This window comes from Etheostoma spectabile, unplaced genomic scaffold, assembly GCF_008692095.1.
Source record: "Etheostoma spectabile isolate EspeVRDwgs_2016 unplaced genomic scaffold, UIUC_Espe_1.0 scaffold00569390, whole genome shotgun sequence".
Lineage (NCBI taxonomy): Eukaryota > Metazoa > Chordata > Actinopteri > Perciformes > Percidae > Etheostoma > Etheostoma spectabile.
Window position 1 is genome coordinate 40,929 of NW_022605103.1, and position 25,780 is coordinate 66,708.

The 25,780-nt window shown below is 41.7% G+C and overlaps 1 protein-coding gene across 1 annotated transcript in view; it reads right to left on the bottom strand.

Annotated features, from left to right (window-relative positions):
- LOC116684901 (potassium channel subfamily K member 10) overlaps positions 1-25,780 on the bottom strand; it is a 146,638-nt gene that overhangs the window by 2,315 nt on the left and 118,543 nt on the right. Inside the window, exon 6 of the mRNA XM_032510284.1 lies at positions 2,696-2,838. Coding sequence (XP_032366175.1) covers positions 2,696-2,838 — 143 coding nt within the window. The remainder of the gene's footprint in view (positions 1-2,695; positions 2,839-25,780) is intronic.

Sequence of the window (25,780 nt, forward strand, 5' to 3'; positions counted from 1 at the left end):
GACTTGTGCTCTTTTCCGTGTAAAAATTTGAATTAGTGAAGACAGCAAAAAATATTTGTATTTGTATTTCAATAAAAGTGAAAATAGGTATAGTTTTTTCAGTATGCTTCAAATTATAACCAAATGTTAAAATAAGTGTTCTTTAATTTACTTTTGTTACAATGAAACGTCCCACGGTCGTCTTTGCTAACCAATCAGCTCCATCATAACACACAGATTTTTATTAATGTCACCTCGCTACGAGTCCTGAACTGTAGACTTTTGTTTAATGAGACAAGTTTACCTTTCATCCAAGAAAATGTATTATTTTCCTCTTTCTGAGAAGCACAGTATAATATTTACAGTATTTACATAACTGTTATGAAATTAACAGATCCATTGTAACTATAAGCAGCGATACTGTGGAAGTTGCTTAAATGAGAGACAAACACTTTCACCATCAAGTTAAAGCCACTTCCTTATAAATGACAGTTCTCCCGACAGCCTCCATCAACTTGCTGTGTTGCCGCTGTAATAGTTTCAGACAGTCAGTCCCAGCAGTCAGCTTCTCCTGCTGTCTCTAAAGCCGTTTTTCCACTGCTGGTACCAGCTCGACTCGACTCGCCTTAACTCGCCTCGACTCGACTCGACGCATTCTGCGTCCGTTTTCCATTGCAAAATGAGTAACGCCTCAGCGTGGCTGGTCACCATAGCTACGCGTGATGATGTAATTTTCAACGTGACTCACAACAGTACGTCGGCTACTCGCCACAGCCAGAAGAAATGTTTTGTTTCAAAAGAAACTGAAGGAAGCATAAAAAATCACCGCTAAAAAAAACAGGAGTTTGGGAATTCCGACGGAGTTCAGATGTCGACATGACGGTTGTTTGCCGACACAAAAGGGTAAGTTAAGTTTCCTGGTAATGTTAGTTAACATTTGCATGTGTTCGGGGCCCTGGTCACCATTTACTATACGCTAGCGCTGTATAAAGTACATGAACTTTAACAACTTTAAAGTTTAGGTTATTTAACATGAAATTCTACAAATTAAAACAATTCCCACTTTTCCAACTATTCTCACTACTTCAACTTCTTTTAGAGATTTAAGATATTAATCCAGTTTAGCTTTAGCAATTTAGCTATTCAGCATTCACACGCATTTTCTGCAGGAAATGCATTTTTTAGTTTACTTTCTTTTCCCGCATCACAAACATTTGACCAATAAGTTCTGGTGGGGTTTATAATGACGCATTTCAGTAAGCTTGGATTTTTTTTGTGTGTGAAACAAAACCAAATCAAGGGGAAATTGTTCAAGCAAACACCCATCTATATTAACTTGTGATGGCTATCTGTATACAGTGTCTGAATAATAACATCTGATCATAGGCTCTTTGACCTGGCATCAGTAGGCATTGTCATTAGCTCTGTTCAGCCTGTGATTTAATCTCATTTAGGGGTGTTACGATACCAAAACTTCAGTAGTCTGTGCCAATACCAGTAAAATATTATGATTCTCAATGCCGATTTCAGTACCACGCCATTAAAGGATTTTCTTCCATGTACTTTAATTTGAAACATGAACTTCTTTATTAAAATATTTGAAATATATCAAAATGTCATAACAAGACAATCAAAACAATGCAAGAGTGCAATAGAGCATAGAACAACATAATCAAGTGCAATTAGTGGTCATAGTGCAACCACTAGTGTCCCCAGACCCATTCCAGACTTCCAGGAATCTTTTCAAAAGGTACCATGCAAAAACAACAAAAGCGTTTCTAAGAGTTGCGTGACCAGAGACGTTTTAAACCCCAGGTAAATATTGGAGATGTATTAAGAAGAGGACAGCTGATCTTTAGAGCCCAAAAGGAAGCAGAGATGGTTAATTTTCGTAAGTAGCGGTCCTAGTGACATCCCTAATCTCAATATCCAAAATGGGTAGGCCAGACTGGCAGACTTGTCAACAAACAGGGTTGTGATGTGCTATAATCTCGAGAGACCACTGCAACATGCAAGGTGGGGGTTCTTGACAGACAGTGACAGTTAAATGCAATCATCTTTTGAACAACCTCGTAAACTAGGCCACTATTACTTATACTGTAAGAATGGCTACGTTTGTCAGTTATGTGACTCTTCTTGCGATTGGTAGCTGCCCTACAGTCTCCTGAAGTGATGTTGCTGTTTCAACTCTAGTAACTCATTTGCAGATAATGTATTTGCCTGTAGCTTTTAAATGGCAGCTTGAGACAGCAGGAAGAGGTGGAGTTAGGTACATGTAACCTTTCAAAATGTTGTTTACTTGATGTCGGATCTAGATTGCAACGCGTTCTGAAATTAAACTGCACTAACAGGTGCTTTTACGCCTCGAGACAACATACCCAACTACAAATCAGATCGAATTTTAAGGCATAGATAGGATCTTAATCTCAAGTGTATTCCCAGAATATTCCACCAACCAAAGATTTGCTAAGAACTGTGATTGAACTGATATCTATCACACGTTAGATGTCAGGTTTTATCCCAGCACTGTACAAAATAAATAAATAAACAAAATAATTCATACATTATGTTTAATAAACATGATTTCTGGTTGTAGCCATATTTGGTAACTGATAAATCAGTAGATCCCAAAGCTGGTTCCATGGCGTGGCGTGGTACCATGGCTACAAATATAACATGAGTATCAACATCTTAATCATTCCTTATAAGAGCCTACCTCTTCTTTTGTTTTTTTGGATAGCACCCTCAGCCAGTCACCAATCATATTCAGCACTGCAGCAAAGTAGGCCAGACCACCCAGGATCCAAAACCACACTAGTGGTCTGTACCACTTCCGGTACTGAATCCTTCTGTCTCCTCCTAATTAGAAAAAAAGACATGAATGATGGAAGAAATGTACATCACTTTGCTGCTGCCAGAATGTATCTCAACCTGAACAAGGAATAAAGCTCAGACAATGAAAAATTCCCATTTTTGTTAATTATGTTGTGTTTGTCACAGTCAGTGATTACATTTAAAGGTAAAGACATTGTCAACAAACACAAGCTCTATAAGTCCATTGATGAATTCTGCAAGACACTTCAGGCAAGAAAATTATTTTGTTCATATACTGGTCAATTTTTGAGTTTGGGCTATTTGCTTCTATAACATGTTTTCTTTCAGACTGGAGGAACAAAAACATCCCAAATACTAGGGATGAGCGTGTACAGCATTATCTGTATCTGTATCTGTATCTGTTTACCACATGAATTATCTGTATCCGGATCCGTACTTGGACTGGGCGGGGCCTAAACCGGAAGTGGTCAGATTTAACCCGGAAGTGGGTTGGGTTCTCTTGAAATGTGCGGGGCTGTATGTTATTTAAGCATGCAATTGATATGAGTTGATAAAAAATTGTTATATTTATTGCTGATTTGAAAACTATTTACATGACAGCATCGAGCTTCAGATCAATGGTGTTGTCATGGTAACAAACAAACTATGTACAGAACGTTTTGCAACAATGAATACAACACATGCGGTTGCAATTATGAAGTAAAATGTAATGAACAAGAGTTTTCATACTCAATATAACTTTCTTTTTTTAACTTTTTTATGATCAGTGTGATTTTTTTTTTTGGTTCTTTTTTTTATTTTTTTATTTCCACACCAGGTGTGTGTGTGTGTGTGTGTGTGTGTGTGTAAGAGAGAGACACAGAGAGAGAGGGGGCGGGGGGCAGCTGACAGTAAAAAAAAAAAAATCTCCGATGGCAGAGACCCAACGGGAGTCACATTTAAACCGAGCAACACGTCTGAAACCCCACGAGCCCAGAAATCTACTGGTTACTATGTAAGGACTACAAACCAAAGTTAAAAACAAACCTGAAGCTGAAGAAACCCTAAACGTTACGGAACAGAGCTGCAGACCCATTGACTGCCTGCCTGACGGAGCGGGAGCGCGCGCGAGAGAGAGAGAGAGAGAGGAAGAGGGAGAGAGAGAGAGCGCATTTCTCCATGTTCTGTGTTTGTGTGTGATTGATCCGAGCGGGTTTGTAGGCGGGGGGGCGCTGTGATTATCACAGAATGCTGCGCGGCCAGTTGAGGAGTTGTATTCAATCCGAGCACGGATATTGACTCATATTACTCGGATATTACTTGTACTCGGCAAAAGTGCTTTATCCGTACCGGATACTCGTTTCAGCCGGATACTCGGATCACCCCTACCAAATACATATTCAGTTTTATTTTAATACACTTTGTTTTGTTCTTTTGTAGATTTATTTTTAAATTCACCAACATTTTGCATGTGATGATGCCTAATTTGCAATACTAAAAAATATTGTCCTAATGTAAGTAATCAACTGGGGAAGTTTCATGGTGATATCTAATAAATTACTCTATTCACCTGTATTGTTTTGCAAAATGTGTGGAATTCTATATTTAAAGGCTGATACTCTGAGCCAGGGATCTCTATTTAACTTACATTCACCAAAGTTTCCAATTTCATTCATATCTACATTATATTGGGAAGGATTTATATATATATATATATATACACTACCGTTCAAAAGTTTGGGGTCACCCAAACAATTTTGTGTTTTCCTGAAAAGTCACACTTATTCACCACCATACGTTGTGACATGAATAGAAAATAGAGTCAAGACATTGACAAGGTTAGAAATAATGATTTGTATTTGAAATAAGATTTTTTTTACATCAAACTTCGCTTTCGTCAAAGAATCCTCCATTTTCAGCAATTACAGCATTGCAGACCTTTGGCATTCTAGCTGTTAATTTGTTGAGGTAATCTGGAGAAATTGCACCCCACGCTTCCAGAAGCAGCTCCCACAAGTTGGATTGGTTGGATGGGCACTTCTTGCGTACCATACGGTCAAGCTGCTCCCACAACAGCTCAATGGGGTTCAGATCTGGTGACTGCGCTGGCCACTCCATTACCGATAGAATACCAGCTGCTTGCTTCTGCTCTAAATAGTTCTTGCACAATTTGGAGGTGTGTTTAGGGTCATTGTCCTGTTGTAGGATGAAACTGGCTCCAATCAAGCGCTGTCCACTGGGTATGGCATGGCGTTGCAAAATGGAGTGATAGCCTTCCTTATTCAGAATCCCTTTAACCCTGTACAAATCTCCCACCTTACCAGCAACAAAGCAACCCCAGACCATCATATTACCTCCACCATGCTTAACAGATGGTGTCAGGCATTCTTCCAGCATCTTTTCATTTGTTCTGTGTCTCACAAACGTTCTCCTTTGTGATCCAAACACCTCAAACTTGGATTCATCCGTCCACAACACTTTTTTCCAGTCTTCCTCTGTCCAATGTCTGTGTTCTTTTGCCCATTTTAATCTTTTTCTTTTATTGGCCAGTCTCAGATATGGCTTTTTCTTTGCCACTCTGGCCTGAAGCCCAGAATCCCGCAGCCACCTCTTCACTGTAGATGTTGACACTGGTGTTTTGCGGGTACTATTTAATGAAGATGCCAGTTGGGGACCTGTGAGGCGTCTGTTTCTCAAACTAGAGACTCTAATGTACTTATCTTCTTGCTCAGTTGTGCAACGCGGCCTCCCACTTCTTTTTCTACTCTGGTTAGAGCCTGTTTGTGCTGTCCTCTGAAGGGAGTAGTACACACCGTTGTAGGAAATCTTCAATTTCTTAGCAATGTCTCGCATGGAATAGCCTTCATTTCTAAGGACAAGAATAGACTGTCGAGTTTCAGATGAAAGTTCTCTTTTTTTGGCCATTTTGAGCGTTTCATTGACCCCACAAATGTGATGCTCCAGAAACTCAATCTGCTCAAAGGAAGGTCAGTTTTGTAGCTTCTGTAACGACCTAAACTGTTTTCAGATGTGTGAACATGATTGCACAAAGGTTTTCTAATCATCAATTAGCCTTCTGAGCCAATGAGCAAACACATTGTACCATTAGAACACTGGAGTGATAGTTGCTGGAAATGGGCCTCTATACACCTATGTAGATATTGCACCAAAAACCAGACATTTGCAGCTAGAATAGTCATTTACCACATTAGCAATGTATAGAGTGTATTTCTTCAAAGTTAAGACTAGTTTAAAGTTATTTTCATTGAAAAGTACAGTGCTTTTCCTTCAAAAATAAGGACATTTCAATGTGACCCCAAACTTTTGAACGGTAGTATATATATATATATATATATATATATATATAACATCCACAAGAGAAGGTTGTTGGTAGGGATCCCCTGATTGATCAACTGCCTAAAAACGGATGATTGACAGGTGGCATGACACGAGGCATTACGGTAAGCGTACCTGACTCATTTCCGTTTCCTGTGCCTTTGTGTTGTTTGCGTGTTGGTAGCTCTGCTGCTCACGACATACCAGTTCAGGTTGTTAGATTTGCTATTACAGCGGCTAACTGTCCGCTAAACACTTATTCTTATAGCAGTTCTGCCTAAGCACTCACATATCTTCTCTTTTTTTTTTTTTAGCGACTTTTGTTAAATAACAGCTGTTTTAACGCTTGGTAGCTAACGCTACCATACTTTAGCTTAGCCGCTAACGACTTTAGCCTAGCAGTTAGTTATGTCGGCCCCCTCTCCGACTTTCTCCTGCTCGATGTGTGAGATGTTTAGTTACTCCTCTGCATTCTTTAGCGGTGATGGCGTGTGTAACAAGTGTAGTTTATTTTTGGACGTGGAGGCGAGGCTTAGTGAGTTAGAAGTCCGGATCCGCACCATGACAGATCAGTCGTCAGTTACTGTAGCTAACCCCCCCCCGGTAGTCGGCACGGGCCGGCCTGAGCCTGAGTTAGCCTCTGGTAGCCGTTCCTCGCGAACTCCGGAGCAGCCAGGACATAGTGCGTGGGTTACTGTGCGAGGACGAGGAAGAGACAGTCGTAAGCTTTCCAAGACGTCGGACCGCCACCAGCCTGTTAGCGTTTCTAACAGATTTTCCCCACTCAGCAACCCCCCCGCTGAGAAACCAACTCTGGTTATCGGCAGCTCCATTCTGAGAAACGTGAAGTTAGCGAAGCCGGCGGCCGTAGTTAAGTGCATCCCGGGGGCTAGAGCGGGCGACGTTGAGTCTTATCTGAAACTGCTGGCTAAGGATAAACGTAAATACAGCAAGATTGTTATTCACGTTGGCGTTAATGACTCCCGGTTACGGCAATCGGAGGTTACTAAGATTAATGTTGAATCGGTGTGTACATACGCGAAGTCAATGTCGGACACCGTAGTTTTCTCTGGACCCCTGCCAAATCTAACCAGCGATGACATGTATAGCCGCATGTCGTCATTTCGCCGCTGGCTATCGAGGTGGTGTCCAGATAATGATGTGGGCTTTGAGGATCACTGGCAGTCTTTCTGGGGAAGACCTGGTCTGATTCGGAGAGACGGCATTCATCCCACTTGGGCTGGAGCAGCTCTCATTTCTGGAAACATTGACAAGTTTATTGGTGGACCTAATCCTTGACAATCCATAGTTGGGACCAGGAGGCAGAGTCCCAGTCTAACACACTTCTCTGCTCCTTTATTCCAGGTGTTACCTAGTAAAATCCCATAGTGACGGTGTCTGCCCCCCGACCATTAAAATTATTTAAATCAAAGGTAAACAGAAGAGGAGCAGTGCATGAAAACCTCATAAAATTAAAACCACAAGTGCAATAGTTCAAAAGAATAGGAGAATTAAATGTGGACTCTTAAACATCAGATCTCTCTCTTCTAAAGGTGTACTAGTAAATGAATTGATATCAGATTCTAATATTGATTTATTTTGTCTTACTGAAACCTGGCTGGGTAATGGAGAATATGTTAGTCTAAATGAGTCCACCCCCCCCAGTCATATTAATACTCACATTCCTCGAGGCGCAGGCCGAGGAGGTGGAGTTGCAGCTATCTTTGATTCTAGTCTACTAATTAGCTCTAAACCTAAACTAAATTATAACTCATTTGAAAGTCTTGTTCTTAGTCTTTCACACCCAAGTTGGAAATCAATGCAACCAGTTCTATTTGTTATAGTGTACCGAGCACCTGGTCCATACTCTGAATTTTTATCCGAATTTGCAGAGTTTCTATCGAACTTAGTGCTAAAAACGGACAAAGTTATTATTGTAGGGGATTTTAATATTCATGTGGACGTTGAGAATGATAGCCTTAGCACTGCGTTTATCTCTCTATTAGATTCTATTGGCTTCTCTCAAAGTGTACATAAACCGACTCACCGTTTTAACCACACCCTCGATCTTGTTCTGGTATATGGTGTTGAAATTGAACATTTAATAGTGTTCCCACAGAATCCCTTCCTATCTGACCACTGTTTGATAACTTTTGAGTTTATACTGCTGAACTAAACGCCGTTAGGCAAAACATCCTATACAAGATGTATATCTGATAGTGCTGTAGCTAAATTTAAGGATGCGATTCCGTTAGCATTTAATTCATTACCAAGTCCCAAAGTAACGGAGGACTCCTGTGCTATTAGTCCCTCCCAAATCGATTATTTTGTTGATAGCGCAGCAGGCTTGCTGCGAATGACTCTAGACTCTGTTGCCCCTCTAAAAAAGAAGATATCAAAACAAAGAAGGTTAGCTCCATGGTATAACACTGAAACTCGCAAATTAAAGCAAATATCGCGGAAACTTGAGAAGATCTGGCGCTCCACCAAACTGGAAAATTCTCGTTTAACCTGGCAAGATAGTCTTAAAACGTATAGGAAGGCCCTCCGTAATGCCAGAGCAGCGTACTACTCGTCATTGATAGAGAAAAATAGGAACAACCCCAGGTTTCTTTTCAGTACTGTAGCCAGGCTAACAGAAGGTCACACCTCTACTGAGCCAAGTATTCCCATAGCTCTTAGTAGTAACGACTTTATGAGGTTCTTCAATGATAAAATTATAACTATTAGAAGCAAAATTCACCAAGACCTGCCTTTAACTGGCTTATCTCTAAACTCAGGAACGTTAGAAACAGCTGTAAAACCAGATACATGTTTTGACTGCTTTGCTTCACTTGATCTTTATCAATTTAATTCAATTATTTCTTCATCTAAGCCATCAACCTGCCTCTTAGATCCCATCCCGACTAGGCTACTTAAAGAAGTTTTACCATTAGTCAACACTTCACTACTGAATATAACCAATTTGTCTTTATTAACAGGCTATGTACCACAGTACTTTAAAGTAGCTGTAATTAAACCTCTTCTGAAAAAGCCAAACCTTGATCCAGATGTTTTAGCCAACTATAGACCTATATCCAACCTTCCATTTCTCTCTAAGATTCTTGAGAAAGCAGTCGCCAAACAGCTGTGCAACTTTCTGCATAGCAACAGCTTATTTGAGGATTTTCAGTCAGGATTTAGAGTTCATCATAGCACAGAGACAGCACTTGTGAAAATTACTAATGACCTCCTAATTGCATCAGACAAAGGACTTATCTCTGTACTTGTGTTATTAGATCTTAGCGCTGCATTTGATACCATTGACCATTATATCTTATTACAGAGATTAGAACATTTAATTGGCATTAAAGGGACTGCTCTAAGCTGGTTTAAGTCTTATTTATCAGATCAATTTCAGTTTGTTAATGTTAACGATGAATCCTCTGTGCACGCCAAGGTTAGTCATGGAGTCCCACAAGGATCTGTGCTCGGTCCAATCCTGTTCACTTTATATATGCTTCCTTTAGGCAGTATTATTAGGAAACACTCCATAAACTTTCATTGTTATGCAGATGATACTCAATTATATCTATCAATCAAGCCGGATGAAACTAATCAGTTAGCTAAACTTCAAACGTGCCTTCAGGATATTAAAACCTGGATGACCTGTAATTTTCTAATGTTAAACTCAGATAAAACTGAAGTTATTGCTCTCGGACCCAAGCACCTCCGTGACGCACTATCCAAAGATATAGTTACTCTGGATGGCATCACCCTGGCCTCCAGCACCACTGTGAAGATCTTGGAGTCATCTTTGATCAGGACATGTCCTTTAATTCCCACTTAAAGCAAATTTCAAGGATCGCCTTTTTTCACCTACGTAATATTGCAAAAATCAGGAATATCCTGTCTAAAAATGATGCAGAAAAATTAGTCCATGCATTTGTTACTTCTAGGTTGGATTACTGCAATTCTTTACTATCAGGCTGCTCGAAAAAATCCATAAAGACTCTACAGCTGATCCAGAATGCTGCGGCACGTGTTCTGACGGGAACCAGGAAAAGAGATCACGTTTCTCCTGTTTTAGCTTCTCTGCATTGGCTTCCTGTAAAATTTAGAATAGAATTTAAAATCCTTCTTCTCACCTACAAAGCTCTTCATGGTCAGGCTCCATCTTATCTTAAGGAGCTTATAGTACCTTACAACCCTGGGAGAGAACTACGCTCCCAGAATGCAGGGTTACTGGTGGTTCCTAGAGTCTCTAAAAGTAGAACGGGAGCCAGAGCGTTCAGCTATCAGGCTCCTCTCCTGTGGAACCAGGTTCCAGTTTGGGTCCGGGAGGCAGACACCGTCTCCACATTTAAGAGTAGGCTTAAGACTTTCCTTTTTGATAAAGCTTATAGTTAGGGCATAGAATCGAATATTGTTAGGGAGTAGTAGTTAGTCACATAGTTTTCAGATTTATCTATCATATATAACTAAAGGGAGACTTGGCATACAGCCCGATCCGGTTGGGGGAGTTCTGGCCCGACCGGGCTGGAGCTCTCTTTACCTTGTCTCTCTTGGTTTTGTTGTAATAATAGTTTTAGACAGCCTGGGACTTATTTTGATACACTAGTTAGGGCATAGAATCGAATAATGTTAGGGAGTAGTAGTTAGTCACATAGTTTTCAGATTTATCTATCATATAATCAAGAATATAATAGAACTAAAGGGAGACTTGGCATACAGCCCGATCCGGTTGGGGAGAGTTCTGGCCCGGCCGGGCTGGAGCTCTCTTTACCTCGTCTCTCTTGGTTTTGTTGTAATAGTTTTAGACAGCTGGGGACTTATTTTGATACACTAGTTAGGGCATAGAATCAAATATTGTTAGGGAGTAGTAGTTAGTCACATAGTTTTCAGATTTATCTAACATATAATCAAGAATATAATAGAACTAAAGGGAGACTTGGCATACAGCCCGATCCGGTTGGGGAGAGTTCTAGCCCGGCCGGGCTGGAGCTCTCTTTACCTCGTCTCTCTTGGTTTTGCTGTAATAGTTTTAGACAGCTGGGGACTTATTTTGATACACTGAGTTCCTCTCTCCTCTATCTTTCTATCTTTTCATTTATGTGCATCCATGTCCCAGAAATGCGTGTTACTAACCTATTTCTGGGGAGTTATTCCCCGGAGTCCTTATGTTCTTTTTTCAACAGCATGTTCCCTTGGATCAGAGAGGCTCCGAAATCAGGGTAGCAGCTGTCGCCATGGTCCCGCTACACGTTCTGTGATGCCATGTTCAACTGCTACACTGCGGTGCCCTGCTACGTCCTGCTACGTCCTGCAACGTCCTGCTACGTCCTGCTACGTCCTGCTGTGCCTTGTAATGCCGCACAGCGTCCTGCTATGCCATGAACTACTACAAAGAACTTCTACAAACTACTAATTTTTTTTTCTATTTTTATTGCCACTCTTCATTCTAACCCCAACCGGCCCGTCAGACACCGCCTACCAAGAGCCTGGGTCTGACCGAGGTTTCTGCCTAAAAGGAAGTTTTTCCTCGCCACTGTCGCACTGTTGCTTGCTCTGGAGGAAACTATTAGAACTGTTGGGTCCTTGTAAATTCTGGAGTGTGGTCTATCTGTAAAGTGTCTTGAGATAACTCTTGTTATGAATTGATACTATAAATAAAATTGAATTGAATTGAATTAAAATTATCAGTCGATATTTACTAAAAATGTGTGATTGGGCACCCTGCATTAATCACTTCTAGCCACCGATAAACTACTACAGTTAAACACTCAGCCAACAAGTACACCGCATTCCTGTGCCTTATTGACTGTTCAAATGTAGAAAGTCTTTCATTTTCCCACCCACCATATTGGCCAGGAGCTGGACGTGGTCACTTGCGCTACTACAAACAAAGCAATAGTTGAGAGTTGTCACCCAGTGAAGCATGGAGAGTTTATGCTCACAGGTGACACCCAAATGCCAGATAGTAACACAAGCAACGATAACTAGTCGTTTTGGTGCCTTTTCTTAACTGCCGCTGCTGCATGATGCTCACTTTTTGATGTCTGAACTGTCCCCCCACCCATCTTTGGAGTGTGTCCCGCGTCATTTCCACGCTTCGCATTCATTTCTGTGGGAGCATCTGTGCAATGCATTCTAGTAGCGTGCGTCGCAGGGACTTTGGAATAGCGCCTCTCAAAAGGTCATGAAAATCTTTTAAACTGACTGTTGTGATTCAGCAACTGCATAATGTATGTCTTGCACAAAATGTGTTCAAAAACTATTGTTGAAAGGTAAACTATTTTCGTAAAAAAAAGAGTGATTGTATTAAAAACTAGCGGCCATTATGGTCTGTTTTGGAAGAGGGTGTAGCCTCGTCAGTGGTCACTGGAAAGAAAATACAATGACTTTTACCTATTTTGGCCATACACTCGTATTCAGAGATGGGAAGTAACAAAGTACAAATACTTTGTCACTGTACTCAAGTAGATTTTTCAGATATTTTTACTTTACTATTTATTTTTTTGGCAACTTTTTACTTTTACTCCTAACACGAATATCGGTACTTTCTACTCCTTACATTTTACAAAACTGGCTTGTTACTTTAGTTTTTTACAAAAGGTTGTCTATTAGGTGTGATTGTGAGTGCACGTTGGAGAATAGCGCAGACACGCGGCGCACACCATGAGCGGGCGCGCATGGCACACGGAGAAAAAAGTGAGAGAAAAGAAAAAGAAACTAGCTGTCCGGAGGATAATCAACTGAGATTGTGTGTGTGCGTCTTTGAGAACTATAAGTCATATAACTTATGTTGTCAGTTCCTTTAAGCCTGTTGTTGTATTGGTCTATAGTTCTGGCAAATTTAAAAGTTAGCTTGTTTGTGTTCTTCACCTGTTACCTAGGTTACACCTGGCTGTTGATTTGATATAATGGTGATAGCTGACCGCCCTTGCTCATTAAGATAATGTAATTAATAGTGGGTTTGTTGTTATTATTTGCTAGCATTTATGATTCCTATGCATTGTGTATGGTAGCCTTACAATGTTATTTATTTCTTTTATTACCACACAAACATACAGCCATAGCAGAGCTACCCACGCCCATGTTTATCCTGATGCTTGATTGTAATAAAGCATCAACAGAGAGAAGTTCTGTCCGTGTTTTAACAGACACACCTGGGCCGAAGTTGGAAACCAGAATCAGCTTTAAATACAGTCCTAATCTAGTCCTCACTAAGTTTAAAATAATTTCACTGGAGTTAGTTATTATTTTCAATACCAAATTGAATCTAATTAGATGGGAATATACACAGACTTCTCACAAAATCACACTTGAATTCATTTCTCGCTACTCGGGTAGAATCTTATTTAACTGAAGTCCCAGTCTCTGTCACAATAAATAAGCTACATGTTTTAGGCCTATTGGCAGACAGCCATTTAAAAGGTAGGCAATGGCATATAAAGAACCTTTTTTTCCTGTCCACTGTAGTTTCTCAGTGTGCTCTCTAGTAACATGTGTCTGGTCCAGGTAGCTTTGTCATTTGCAAGGCTACTTTTACTTTTATACTTTAAGTTAATTTCCAAGCCTGTACTATGTTACTTTTACTTAAGTAAATAAGTTAAATCAGTACTTATACTTTTACCAGAGTATTTTTTAACACAATTATCTGTACTTCTACTTGAGTACGGAAAGTAAGTACTTTTGCCATCTCTGGTCGTATTGTTTTTAATCTTTTGTGCGGTTGAACATGCATATTGTTCCTTAGTAACTATCAGCGTCTCTGTTGGAGAAACGTCAAAAGCGGTATTGAGTAACAAGTGTGGGCATCACTGATGGGCCGAAGGCAAGAGTCGGTAACATAGGCTATCACAATAAATACGGCGTGAATGGAATGTACTCTGTTCTGAATCAGAAGGCAAGCGCCGGGGGCTTATAGAGTTTGGAATCTGGGGGTCAAAATGACCGCTCACAGCCATTCTAGTAGTTATGGAATCCCGGCACTTCTGGTGTTAAAGTGCCCATATTATGACTAATTATTAACAAGTTAAAATGGGTTTACGAGTTCCAGAAAGAAATGTTTCTGAAGTTGTTAGCTAGAATTGCTTGTAGGAAAAGATTCTTACCTACCTCTATTACCCTTTGTTTCAGTCCCTTTTAGATTGTGCTGTTTCTGCTGCTCGTTACATTTTTTATGAGCTGCTGCTCAACTGTCCACGTCGCACTCATTAACTGTTACCATCAGTGACGTGCAGACGTGCATTAAAAACATTTATTTAATAAACATTTTTATGCCTGAATTTTGTCAGGGTAGGTAAGCTGCCTACCCTGACAAAATTCAAGCATAAAAATGTTTATTAAATAATTTTTTATAATAAGCTTGTATTTGTATTGTTTATTCTTGTGATTTATGTGTGTTATTCCAATTATTTAGACGGTACGATGACAAATGTAGCAGTTACGCATAAACAAATGGTAGAATAAGCTGTGCCTTTCCTGTCCATTCAAGCGATTAACCAATGTTGCACATGCACACTTCGATCCTGTATTCTTTAACATGTACGGCGAAAGGCACAACTCTGCTGTGGCTTTGCACGTAAATGTGTTATTCCAGTAATCATCTCCGTTACATACCAATCATGGACCAATTCAAATCGAGATATTATTGGCCCTTTGCGTAGCTGACGTCATTACACCAGCTACGTTGTAAGCGCAATCCCCGCGAAATTCAAAGTCAAAATGACAGCAGCAGTGTCCGCCGATATCACAGCGGTGAGGAATTTCTCTAAACTTAATTCAAAAAAAGAACTAATAGCAAGAGGGAGGTCTACGCCAGCCTTAGATGGACTACTGCAGCAAAAGGGACAAAAACTCGTCCGATCTGATTTGGAAGAAAAGATGTGGCAATGTGGCCGTGCTAACAGTCAGCGGTTGGACCTCTACGGGGTCCTGGGATCTGAACAACCTGCCCGCAGCTTTAACCAAGCATTAAAAACCGTCAGCTCACATAATACCGGAACTACAGCTTTGCACACTGTCCACCCTGAAACGGATCAAAACATCCAGTCGGAACCGGACCGGGCCAGCTGGTCTTTCAGCCCTCGCCATTCTGTCTATTGAGAGTCAGAGATGATGCGAATTGAAGTCTCGTAGAGACGAGTTTTACAACGCTGTGATCAACGTCTTTACGAGGAAAGAGCGCCGGGTGGATTTTATGTACAAATAATCTACCGATTGGTGAGTCAGAAACTAAATTGGGCTTAGTGTGATTGAACTAGGGCTGCTAGCCATTTGCCTTCATATTCAGTTGAGCAATGTGTGATTCATTGTTGCTGACTGGGACTGACAAACTATTATTGGCCGCTGTGCATCAATTAGAACAAAGATGGTTTCATAACTTGCATTCTGATGCTGGACATTAACGTGTGTGTGTGTGTGTGTGTGTGTATGAGAGAGAGAGAGAGAGAGAGAGAGAGAGAGAGAGAAGAGAGAGAGAGAGAGAGAGAATATGTTACCCAGAGCATTTGTCTGAAATCTTAATTTTGCGGGAGCACAACTGTCATTGCGGTTTTCAAATCAGCTGGTTTTAGAAGTCCTAAGGTCCAGGTATAAACGGTGGGGGGGTCAGGCTTTTGCGGTTGTTAAGCACTTTGGACCCTGCTGGTTGCTTTAAAGTGTTATATAAATACATTTAGATTGATTTTGATTGATAGATTGATTGGAAATGTCTTGCTATCAACCGTGCGTGTGTGCCGCGCTTGTGCGTATCGTTTAGCCTACTGTTCTGATTGAGTATTAACATAAACAATAAATTACGTAATCTGGCTTTTATAACTCAGTGCCTAGCCTCTTACTGACATCACCGCACGTCACTGGTTACCATGGTAACGGGGAGACTTGGACTAACGTGAATAGATAGAACTATGTGTGAAAGTTATGGACATGGCAGCAGTAGTTTAACCATACATGTTCAAACCAGAATTGGATCCTGAAGAAGGAAGGGTTTCTCTTAGTCTGTGTTGTTGCCAGTCAAAGGCAGTCGAGCTAGCTAGTGCCAGGTCAGTCCAGTAGCTAGCGTCTTTCTCTAGAAGCTATGCAATCATTTATTAAACCTATTGAATTTCTAGTCACACTTTCTATTTCTATTCAATACTTATAAGTAAACTATATTTTGCTTCTTATTAACGAAATGTGAAGTTATGTCTTGTAAGTTTCAGAATCAGAATCAGAAATACTTTATTGATCCCCGAAGGGAAACTCTGTGTTACAGTTGCACAAATAGCAGAAATATAAATAAAGAAATAAAGAAATATAAGGAGTGTGCATAGTTAAAGGAATATTATGATACAGTATTTACATAATTAACATAATTAAGGTGTTGCAATGGTGAAAAGTAATAATAATAATAATAATAAAAATAATAATTGTAGCAGTTGAGTATTGCACACATTACAAGCCAGCGTTATTGCACAAAACAGATAATAATGTCCAGTTTCAACCTCTGTAAGTGTCTGTGTGTCAGACACTTAGAGGGAGGAGTTATAAAGTTTGATGGCCACAGGCAAGAATTACTTCCTGTGGCGCTCTGTGGTGCATTTTTGGGAGAATGAGTCTATCTCTGAAAGTGCTCCTGTGATTGAGCAGCAAGCCATGGAGTGGGTGCGAGACATTGTCCAAGATGGCATGTAGTTTGGACAGCATCCTCCTCTCTGACACACCCGACAGAGAGTCCAGATCCACCCCCACAACGTCACTAGCCTTGCAAATCAGTTTGTTGAGTCTGTTGGCGTCCGCTACCCTCAGCCTGCTGCCCCAGCAAGCAACTGCAAACAGGATAGCACTGGCCACCACAGACTCATAAAACATCCTCAGCATTGTCCTGCAGATGTTGAAGGACCTCAGCCTCCTCAGAAAGTAGAGACCGCTTTGGCCCTTCCTGTAGAGGGCTTGAGTGTTCTTGGCCCAGTCCAGTTTATTGTCCAAGTGCACTCCCAGGTATTTGTAGTCCTCCACAATGTCCACACTGACCCCCTGGATGGAAACAGGGATCACTGCGGCCTTGGCTCTCCTTAGATCATGGGTCTCAAACTCGCGGCCCGGGGGCCAATTGCGGCCCGCGGGATGATATTTTGTGGCCCCCAACTTGACATCAAAGTTAAGTGTTAGTGCGGCCCGCGCGTTCTGAAACTTTTTGTCATTGCGTTTGTCACTTATGGGCTACCGTAGTCTCGTGACAGCGGCGTAACCGTTGTCAAGCTAGCTAAGTACCCTTTGCGGCAAATGCCTGAGGTTTGACAATGTGATGTCTGTTGTTGTGAAATTCACCAACCATATCAGATCTAGGGGCCTAAAGCACCGGCAGTTCCGCGCCCTGTTTGGAGGAAATAGTTTTGTTTTTTTTAATACTTGATGCGGCCCAGCCAAACCCAGGCTCTACTTCCAACGGCCCCCAAGTAAGTTGAGTTTGAGACCCCTGCCTTAGATCCACCACCAGCTCCTTGGTCTTTGTCACGGTGAGCTGTAGATGGTTCAGCTCACTCCATGTGATAAAGTCCCCCACCACAGCTCTGTACTCAGCCTCGTCAACCTTGCTGATACATCCAACCACAGCATCAGAAAACTTCTGAACTTGGCAGGACTCTGTGTGGTGGTTGAAGTCTGTGGTGTAGATGGTGAAGAGGAAGGGAGAGAGGACAGTCCCCTGCGGGGCCCCGGTGTTGCTGCTCAACGTACCAAATTGTCATCCAGCAATACCAATAAACGTTGTTGTTGAACTAGGGTATTTGTGATTTCACTTTGCCTTTGCCTAATGGTGCAAATATCTCCAAGATACCTGTCATCCACCGGTTGAGCTGGCTTTCATCCTCTAGCTGCAGGTTACGCTGAGTAGGTTGCAGGTTACGCTGAGTAGGAGCCTTTTTTTTGCTGGCTTAGGATGAAGCAAAGAGGATTGTAACTGCGGATCCGTGTAACTGTACTGTTGTGAGTTGCGAGGATAAACCCAGTTTTGTGGTTCAGTCCACTCCCTTGGTTGAGTTATTTGTGGCCAACTACCCTCCTGTGGCTCCTTGATATTTGTTGTTGGGTTGGTTGCTGGCAATAACCAAACTTTATTTGATTGCGGTTTGTTCTGCTGAACTGGCTTGTACTCCTTTGCCATAACATTCAGCTCACTTGCTTCTTTTCTTTGTGCCTTTTTTAGGGAGGAATTCACTGCGTTTGATGATGTCCGTGAAACACTTTGCACGTCTGAGGCCTGTAAAACTGCTAATTTAGCAGTGGATGCTTCTAGCAAAGCGCCCAGCTCCAGCTGTTCCTTTTTCCTTTTTAGCTTTTGTTGTTGCTCTTCCAAAGCCTGTATGTTCTTTAAAGCTTCCACACGAATGAGCAGTGTAGCTCTGTCTGCTTCTTCCTTGACTTCGGCAGAAGAAGCAGTGCTTGATTTTCCACTCTGCGCTCTTTTTGCTTGGGTGCTCGCTTGAAACATTTGAAACACTGTCCTCTGGATTTACTTTATCATTATCATCATCATCATCATCATCACCACCACCCATCTTCATCATTGTCAACCTTATTTCCATGCTGTTCAGTACCTTTTACCCACATTTCACATCCACATTTTTGCTTTGAATCATATCTCATGTTTCCCTTTCATCATTATGTAGCAAACCCAGTAAATAACCATAAATACCTTTTGCTTCAACACACAAGTTTACCAGATCATCAAAAGCACATTTTACCTCTGATTTATTAACACCTTACTGTTTAAGCTCTTGTATCTTTTTCCTCAAACTACTAGCCTTATTTAGCTTAGCTTTCCTGTCACCTTTCCAGCCTTTCCATATGTGCTTTAGCAGTTAATTTCACAACACGTTTTTTCCTTTTGTCTTAGGGTTCTTGTGTATCACAGTCATGGCCGCTAACGTTCATGTCAGCCTAGAGCAATAGCCTCGGCCCTATCCATGGTTTCACACGTATCCATTGTTTAATTCTATTCAATAGTTCACAAAATCAATTGTCATTTGCCTTTGACCACCAATGCATTGGATTTATGATTAGTGTGCACACGAACAAAAAAATGGCCATTGATAGTGCAGCGCTACTCATGCCTCGCATTGGAGCCCTGCCAATCCCTGTAAACAACTCCGCTGTCTGGTATTTGAAGAGCAGCTTTTTTTTTCTGGCGCAGTTGAATGGGATCTTGATCCAATGGGTGACACGTGGTTAACACCACTACGCCGTGCGCCACCCTGTCTCTCACTGATCAGCTGGAAGCTCCAGCTGACTCAGTGAAAAGATGTCGATTTCCAACATCTTCTAACATATATTGCCGCCGAGATGAATTGTTGAGCATAGTTTTGGCTAAGCTTAAAATTTAAAGTCAGTGAGGGGCTGCTATACGGATTTAAACAAACAATCAAACGGTCTATGGTTAGTAAACTAGCTGACGCACGTACTTGTGCCTACATTGTTCAGAAACTGAATACTAAACACTAATACTGAAGCACCTCTCCCTTTTCATTAGGTCGGAACCCGAAATGCCAGAAAGACAAGGTCACTCAGTGCATGATTTGCCGTCTTTCCCCCTCGCTCTAACTCTTTAGTAGCTACAGCAACGTGTATGAGCTTCCACTGGGCTAAAAACTTCCACTGAAGTTTATTCCCCTCCCAAAAAACCGTAGTGTGGTAGTAGCTGCTGGCTGGTGCTAACACTTGCAGGAGGATAACACAATGTAGGCAGCACCAATTGTTTTTGTTTTTCTCTCTACTGACACCACTCCAAATTTACAAACAACAGAGCAACATGTTGGAATTGACTGGAATTATCCTTTAATGGACTCCGCCCACTTGAGTAAGGTCTACTCTCTATACTTGCAAGGACAGAAGCTTCATCAGGTAGAAGAAGTTTTGTTCTTTTTCTCCAGCAGGAGATGTGTAGTATGACAGACCTGTTTCTGGGAATCCAGCTTGCTTTGGGTGCCCTCAGAGCTTTAGTAGTTATGACCATGTCAGTCACTATATAACTACATGGAATTACCTTTTTTTTTTTTAGCCTTGCGCTGTCTCCTGGTAATTCAGTTGTAGCAGGAAAAGGTAAGTAACAGTGTGCAGATCGTGTGTGTGAGTTGTTCACAAGCGAAGCAGCTGGGAACAGCTGGCAGTAACGTTATTACTGTGCAAGCACTGTAAAAAGCCCTGTTATAGACAATGTTTATAGACAGTGTCGATGAACAGTGTCTGGTTTGTTATTTTAAAGTTGCTGTTGATATTTTTCACAGTTATCTGTTAGTAAGTGCTTTGTAAAGCAATTTTTTTGCCCTTTAAATTACATTTAAAAAAATTATCTATATACAAACTGTACATACTATTACTACATACTGTGCAAAAGTCTTAGGCAAGTGTGATAGTCTTAGGCAAGAGTGAAAAAATGCTGTAAACTAAGAATGCTTTAAAAAATATAAATAATGATTGTTTATTTTTATAAACTTACAAAATGCAAAGTGAACAAAAGAAAAATATAAATCACATCGTAGGTGCAATGGACGGCCAGGTGCAGCAGTTGAAAAACACATCTAGCTTATTTCCCTTCAAAATTGGAAGATGTCCAGCAGTGGACAGCTCAGAACTGGCAGAAACCAATGGGACACAGGTGCACCCATCTACTGTCCGGAAAAGTCTGGCCAGAAGTGGTCTTCATTGAAGAGTTGCAGCCAAAAAGCCATACCTCTGGCATGTAAACAAGGCAAAGCCACTCAACAATGCACAAAAACATAGGAACTGGGGTGCAGAAAAATGGCAGCAGGTGCTCTGGGCTGATGACTCAACATTAGTGGAGTCAGGATTTATGTTGTCCTCAGTGCTGAGAAATACAGGCAGTGCGCATGCGCCAACGTGCATGCAGCCTGTTGTAGTTGCTCTGTCTTTAGTATTCACTTTAACTTTTTAATAGTCTTCTTGTTTCTTTTCAACTGTCTTTTTTGTTTCTTACGTGTGTGATTTCCAGACTGTAAGTCACAACTTTACTACATTCTCCCAAATTATGCGAGTTGGGAGAGTTTTGGAAAACCATGGCACCGTCGCGAAGCAACTTAATGCCCGCTTTGTTTACACCGGGACCAGCTGATTGCGCTGAAGCCAAACAATGTGCCGTCTTGGGCGCCCCGGCCAACAGACATCCCCACGGAAATCTGGAGGAGGACACATCGAGGATGCAGAGGTGGAATGAGACGGCGAGGGAAGAGAGAAGGGTCCAGGCAACGAAGGTTTAGGAGAAGGAGATTTAAGCCGTGTCTCCCCTCTCTCATCATGGGCAATGTGAGGTCACTGGCTAATAAGATGGACGAGCTAACAGCGTTAGTCCGGAGTCAGCAGGAGTACAGGGAGTGTAGTCTAATGTGCTTCACGGAGACATGGCTACACTCGGATATTCCCGACCACAATGTCTCCATCAACGGCTTTTAGACTGTTCGGGCCGACAGGGTCTGCGCCGAGAGCGGTAAGAGTAAAGGCGGGGGGCTTGCCGTTCTAGTTAACAACAGATGGTGTAATCCCGGTCACATTACGGTTAAACAGCGTATCTGTAGCCCGGACATTGAACTGCTTGCTGTGGGACTCTGGCCATATTATCTGCCACGGGAGATCTCACATGCCATCGCCGTTGCTGTTTACATTCCGCCCTCTGCCAACCCGACGTCGTCGTGTAACGTCACCCACACCGCCATTGCCGAACTCCAGACTCAACAGCCGAGTGCCCTCATAGTGATCTCGGGTGACTTCAACCATGTCAACCTGACCACCACACTAACAAACTTCACCCAGTATCTGAGCTGCCATACCAGAGAGGAGAGGACCCTGGACCTGCTGTATGCTAACGTCAGGGACAGCTCTTCCCCCCTCCCCCCACTAGGCAGATCTGACCACAACCTGGTTCACATCAACCCCTGCTATGTGCCTCTGGTGAAAAGGCAACCTGTGACCTCAAGGACAGTGAGGAGATGGTCGGGGGAGGCCTATGAGACACTTCAGGGATGTTTTGAGGTGACAGACTGGGATGCACTCTGTGAGCCACATGGAGAGGACATAGATGGGCTGACTGAGTGTATCTCAGATTACATAAACTTCTGTGTGGACTGCACTGTCCCAACAAGGACTGTTCAGTGTTACCCAAACAACAAACCGTGGGTAACAAAGGACATCAAGAACACCCTGAATACAAAGAGGAGGGCTTTCAGAGCTGAGAATAGAGAAGAGGTGAGGGCCATTCAGGGGGACCTGAAGGTGAAGATCAGGGAGGCTAAGGAGAAGTACAGGAGGAAGCTGGAGCGTAAACTCCAGCAGAACAACATGAGGGAGGTCTGGAGCGGCATGAGGACCATCACTGGCTTCAGACCAACTGGCAGCAGAGGAGTTTAAGGCAGCTTGGACAGGGCCAACGAACTCAATCTGTTCTTTAACAGATTTGATGCTCCTGCCCAACCCCCCATTAACACAACTGCTGTCTCACCTCCCACCCCTCTACTTCCCCCTCCCCCCCTCACTGTCCCTTGCCCTGTTCCTGGGAGAGCCCTACCTCCCCCTCCCCCTCCTCTAGCCCTCCGGTTAACACCTCTCTCCAGCCTGACTCCCCCTCCCCCTACCCCACCTGTGACCTCTGTGTGCCTCACTGCTGACCAGGTGAGAAGACAGCTGACCAGACTCCACTTTAATAAGGCTGCAGCCCTTGATGGTATCCATCCTGGGTTGCTCAAAGCCTGTGCCTCCCAGCTATGTGGAGTCTTTCACCATGTCTTCAACTTGAGCCTTAGTCTCCAAAGGATCCCCGTGCTGTGGAAGACATCTTGCCTCGTTCCTGTGCCAAAGACGCCACGTCCCAGTGACGCCAAGGACTACAGACCCGTGGCACTGACCTCCCACATTATGAAGACCCTGGAGAGACTGGTTCTGGAACAGCTGCGGCCCATGGTGAGACCTCTCCTGGACCCCCTCCAGTTCGCCTACCAGCCCCGGTTGGGAGTTGAGGACGCCATCATCTTCCTGCTCAACCGCATCTAAGCCCACCTGGACAGGCCGGCGAGCACGGTGAGGGTCATGTTTTTTGACTTCTCCAGTGCTTTCAACACCATCCGGCCGGCCCTGCTGGGTGAGAAGCTGACAGTGATGCAGGTGGATCCACCCCTGGTGTCCTGGATTGTTTTTTTTTTATAATTCAAATTTTTTATTGAATTTTTACATTTTATAACAAAAAAATAACCAAAATAACAACATCAAGAAAACAACAACAATAATAATAATAATAAAATAAAATAAAACAAAAAGCAAAACCAACATAAACAGTGAGGTTCAATGTAAATCTTGGTTAACAGCTGATGTCCAAATTACATTGTAGACATGTAAGTGCAGAAATTTTCCCATTGTTCTTTCATGGTTTCATTCATACAGTGTAGTCTTCCCAACATCTTTTCGCACGCAGAATTTCCAGTCATTCTTTCTTTCCACATTCTAAGTGTTGGGGCATGAGTGTCCTTCCAAAGTTTCAAAATGAGTCGTGAACATGTTACCAAAGCAGTAGTTAACACCCTAAAAGTATGTTTATTTAACATTTGCACTTCTCTTTTTTCTCCAAGTAAACACAGTCTAGGTGATTTGGGCAGACTACAGGGTAACCAACCCTGCATGTAGCTTAAAACCCTGCTCCAAAAAGCAGAAATCACCGGGCATTCCCAAAGGGCATGCATCAAAGTGCCTTTAGCTATTTGGCATTTCCAACAAAGATCGTTTTCGCCAATACCCATTTTATAGAGCCTAAAAGGAGTATAATAATATCTATTAAGGATTTTGTATTGAATAAACTTGCCCCTAGCTTCTCTAATGCGCAACCCACTATTTGACAGAATAGAATCCCATGTATCATCATCCATTGTACATCCTAAATCTCTAAATCCCTAAATCTTTACTTGTATTGTTTTTAACCCAGGGGCAGATATTATACCATTTTGAGGCTTTGCACAGTAGTGGAGGTAGTAGCAGAAAAGTCTCTATTGGATTTCTCCCATTTAATAACCTAACACTTCTTTTCAAACAATCTCTGATTTGTAAATACTTCCAAAAATGGTCAGGACCCTCCAAGTTAAATTTCCTTTTAATATCATTGTATGACATTAATATGTCTCCCTCCAGCAGATCACCTATAGTTCTAATACCTTTCTTAGCCATTGTGCCCAGTAAATAGTCTGTTTATTGATTTTAATTTTTGGGTTATGCCACAAGGGGGCGTATTTTTGCACATGTATAACAAGCTTGTATCTTTTGTGTACCTCCAACCATACCACTTTAGAAAATTTCAAGATAGGATTTTGTATTTTATTCCATTTATTTAACTTTTGTGATAAAATATCTATTGGTGTTAATGGAGAGGCAAGCTCTTGTTCTATTAAAATCCAGTCCAGATCAATTTTCCCTGCCCAATGTTTGGCCAATCTAGACATTTCAAAAGAGATACTGTAATGTTCTATATTGGGCAGGGCCAACCCCCCTTCTTTTCTTGGTTGGCAAAGCTGATTAATATTAATACGAGGTTTACCACCACCATTCCAAAGAAAGTGTTTTATCATATTATTGTAACTTATTAGTATTGGCTGCGGTATACACAAAGGTAACATCCCAGTATAATAATAGATAAGAGGGGCTATAACCATCTTCACTGTGTTTACTTTCCCCCATAATGTTAAATTTAACTTACTCCATTTATCCAAGTTTCTCTTAAATTTGTTGAGCACTTTTCCCATATTGTCAGCCACAGTATCATCAATATTTGGGTTCAATTCAATTCCAAGATATGTCATTCCTTTATCCAACCATCTAAAATTGAAACCTGTTATTAAATTATGAGTGCAAGCTTGTGAGACTGGCATCACCTCAGACTTATGCCAATTAATTTTGTACCCAGAGAACAATGAATAGTTATCAATAACTTCAAGTAAGGTTGTGATAGAGTTAGTGGGGTCTTGACTTAATACCAAAATGTCATCTGCGTACAAAAACAATTTGTGTTCCCTGCCCCCAGCAAATACACCCTTAATTCTTGAGTTTTCTCTTATTTGACTAGCCAATGGCTCTAAAAAGATAGTGAATAACAGTGGACTTAAACTACACCCTTGGCGGGTTGATCTGGAAATTTTAAAAAATGGAGAAAGTACCCCATATGTAAACACAGCTGCCTTTGGTCCCGAATGCAAGGTTCTAATACATCTGCCAAATTTTTCGCCAAGACCAAATTTCGTCAGGGCGGTAAACAAAAAACTCCACTTTACCCTGTCGAAAGCTTTCTGGGCATCTAGAGATGTAGCTAACACAGGATTTACGTTGTTTCTATTCATCCATAAGAGATGCAATAATCTTCTCATGTTATCCGACGCAGATCTGTTCTTGATAAAACCTACCTGGTCTTTATGAATAACTTGTGGCAGTACAAACTCTAACCTTGTTGCTAACACTTTGGATAGTATTTTACAATCGACATTTATTAAACTTATGGGTCTATAATTGGCTGTATCCGTTAAATCTTTGTCGTCTTTTGGAATTAGAGATATTATTGCCTGATTAAAACTTTCAGGAAGTGATCCATATTCAAACGCTTCATGAAATACTTCAGTCAAAAATGGGCAAATTATGTCTATACATT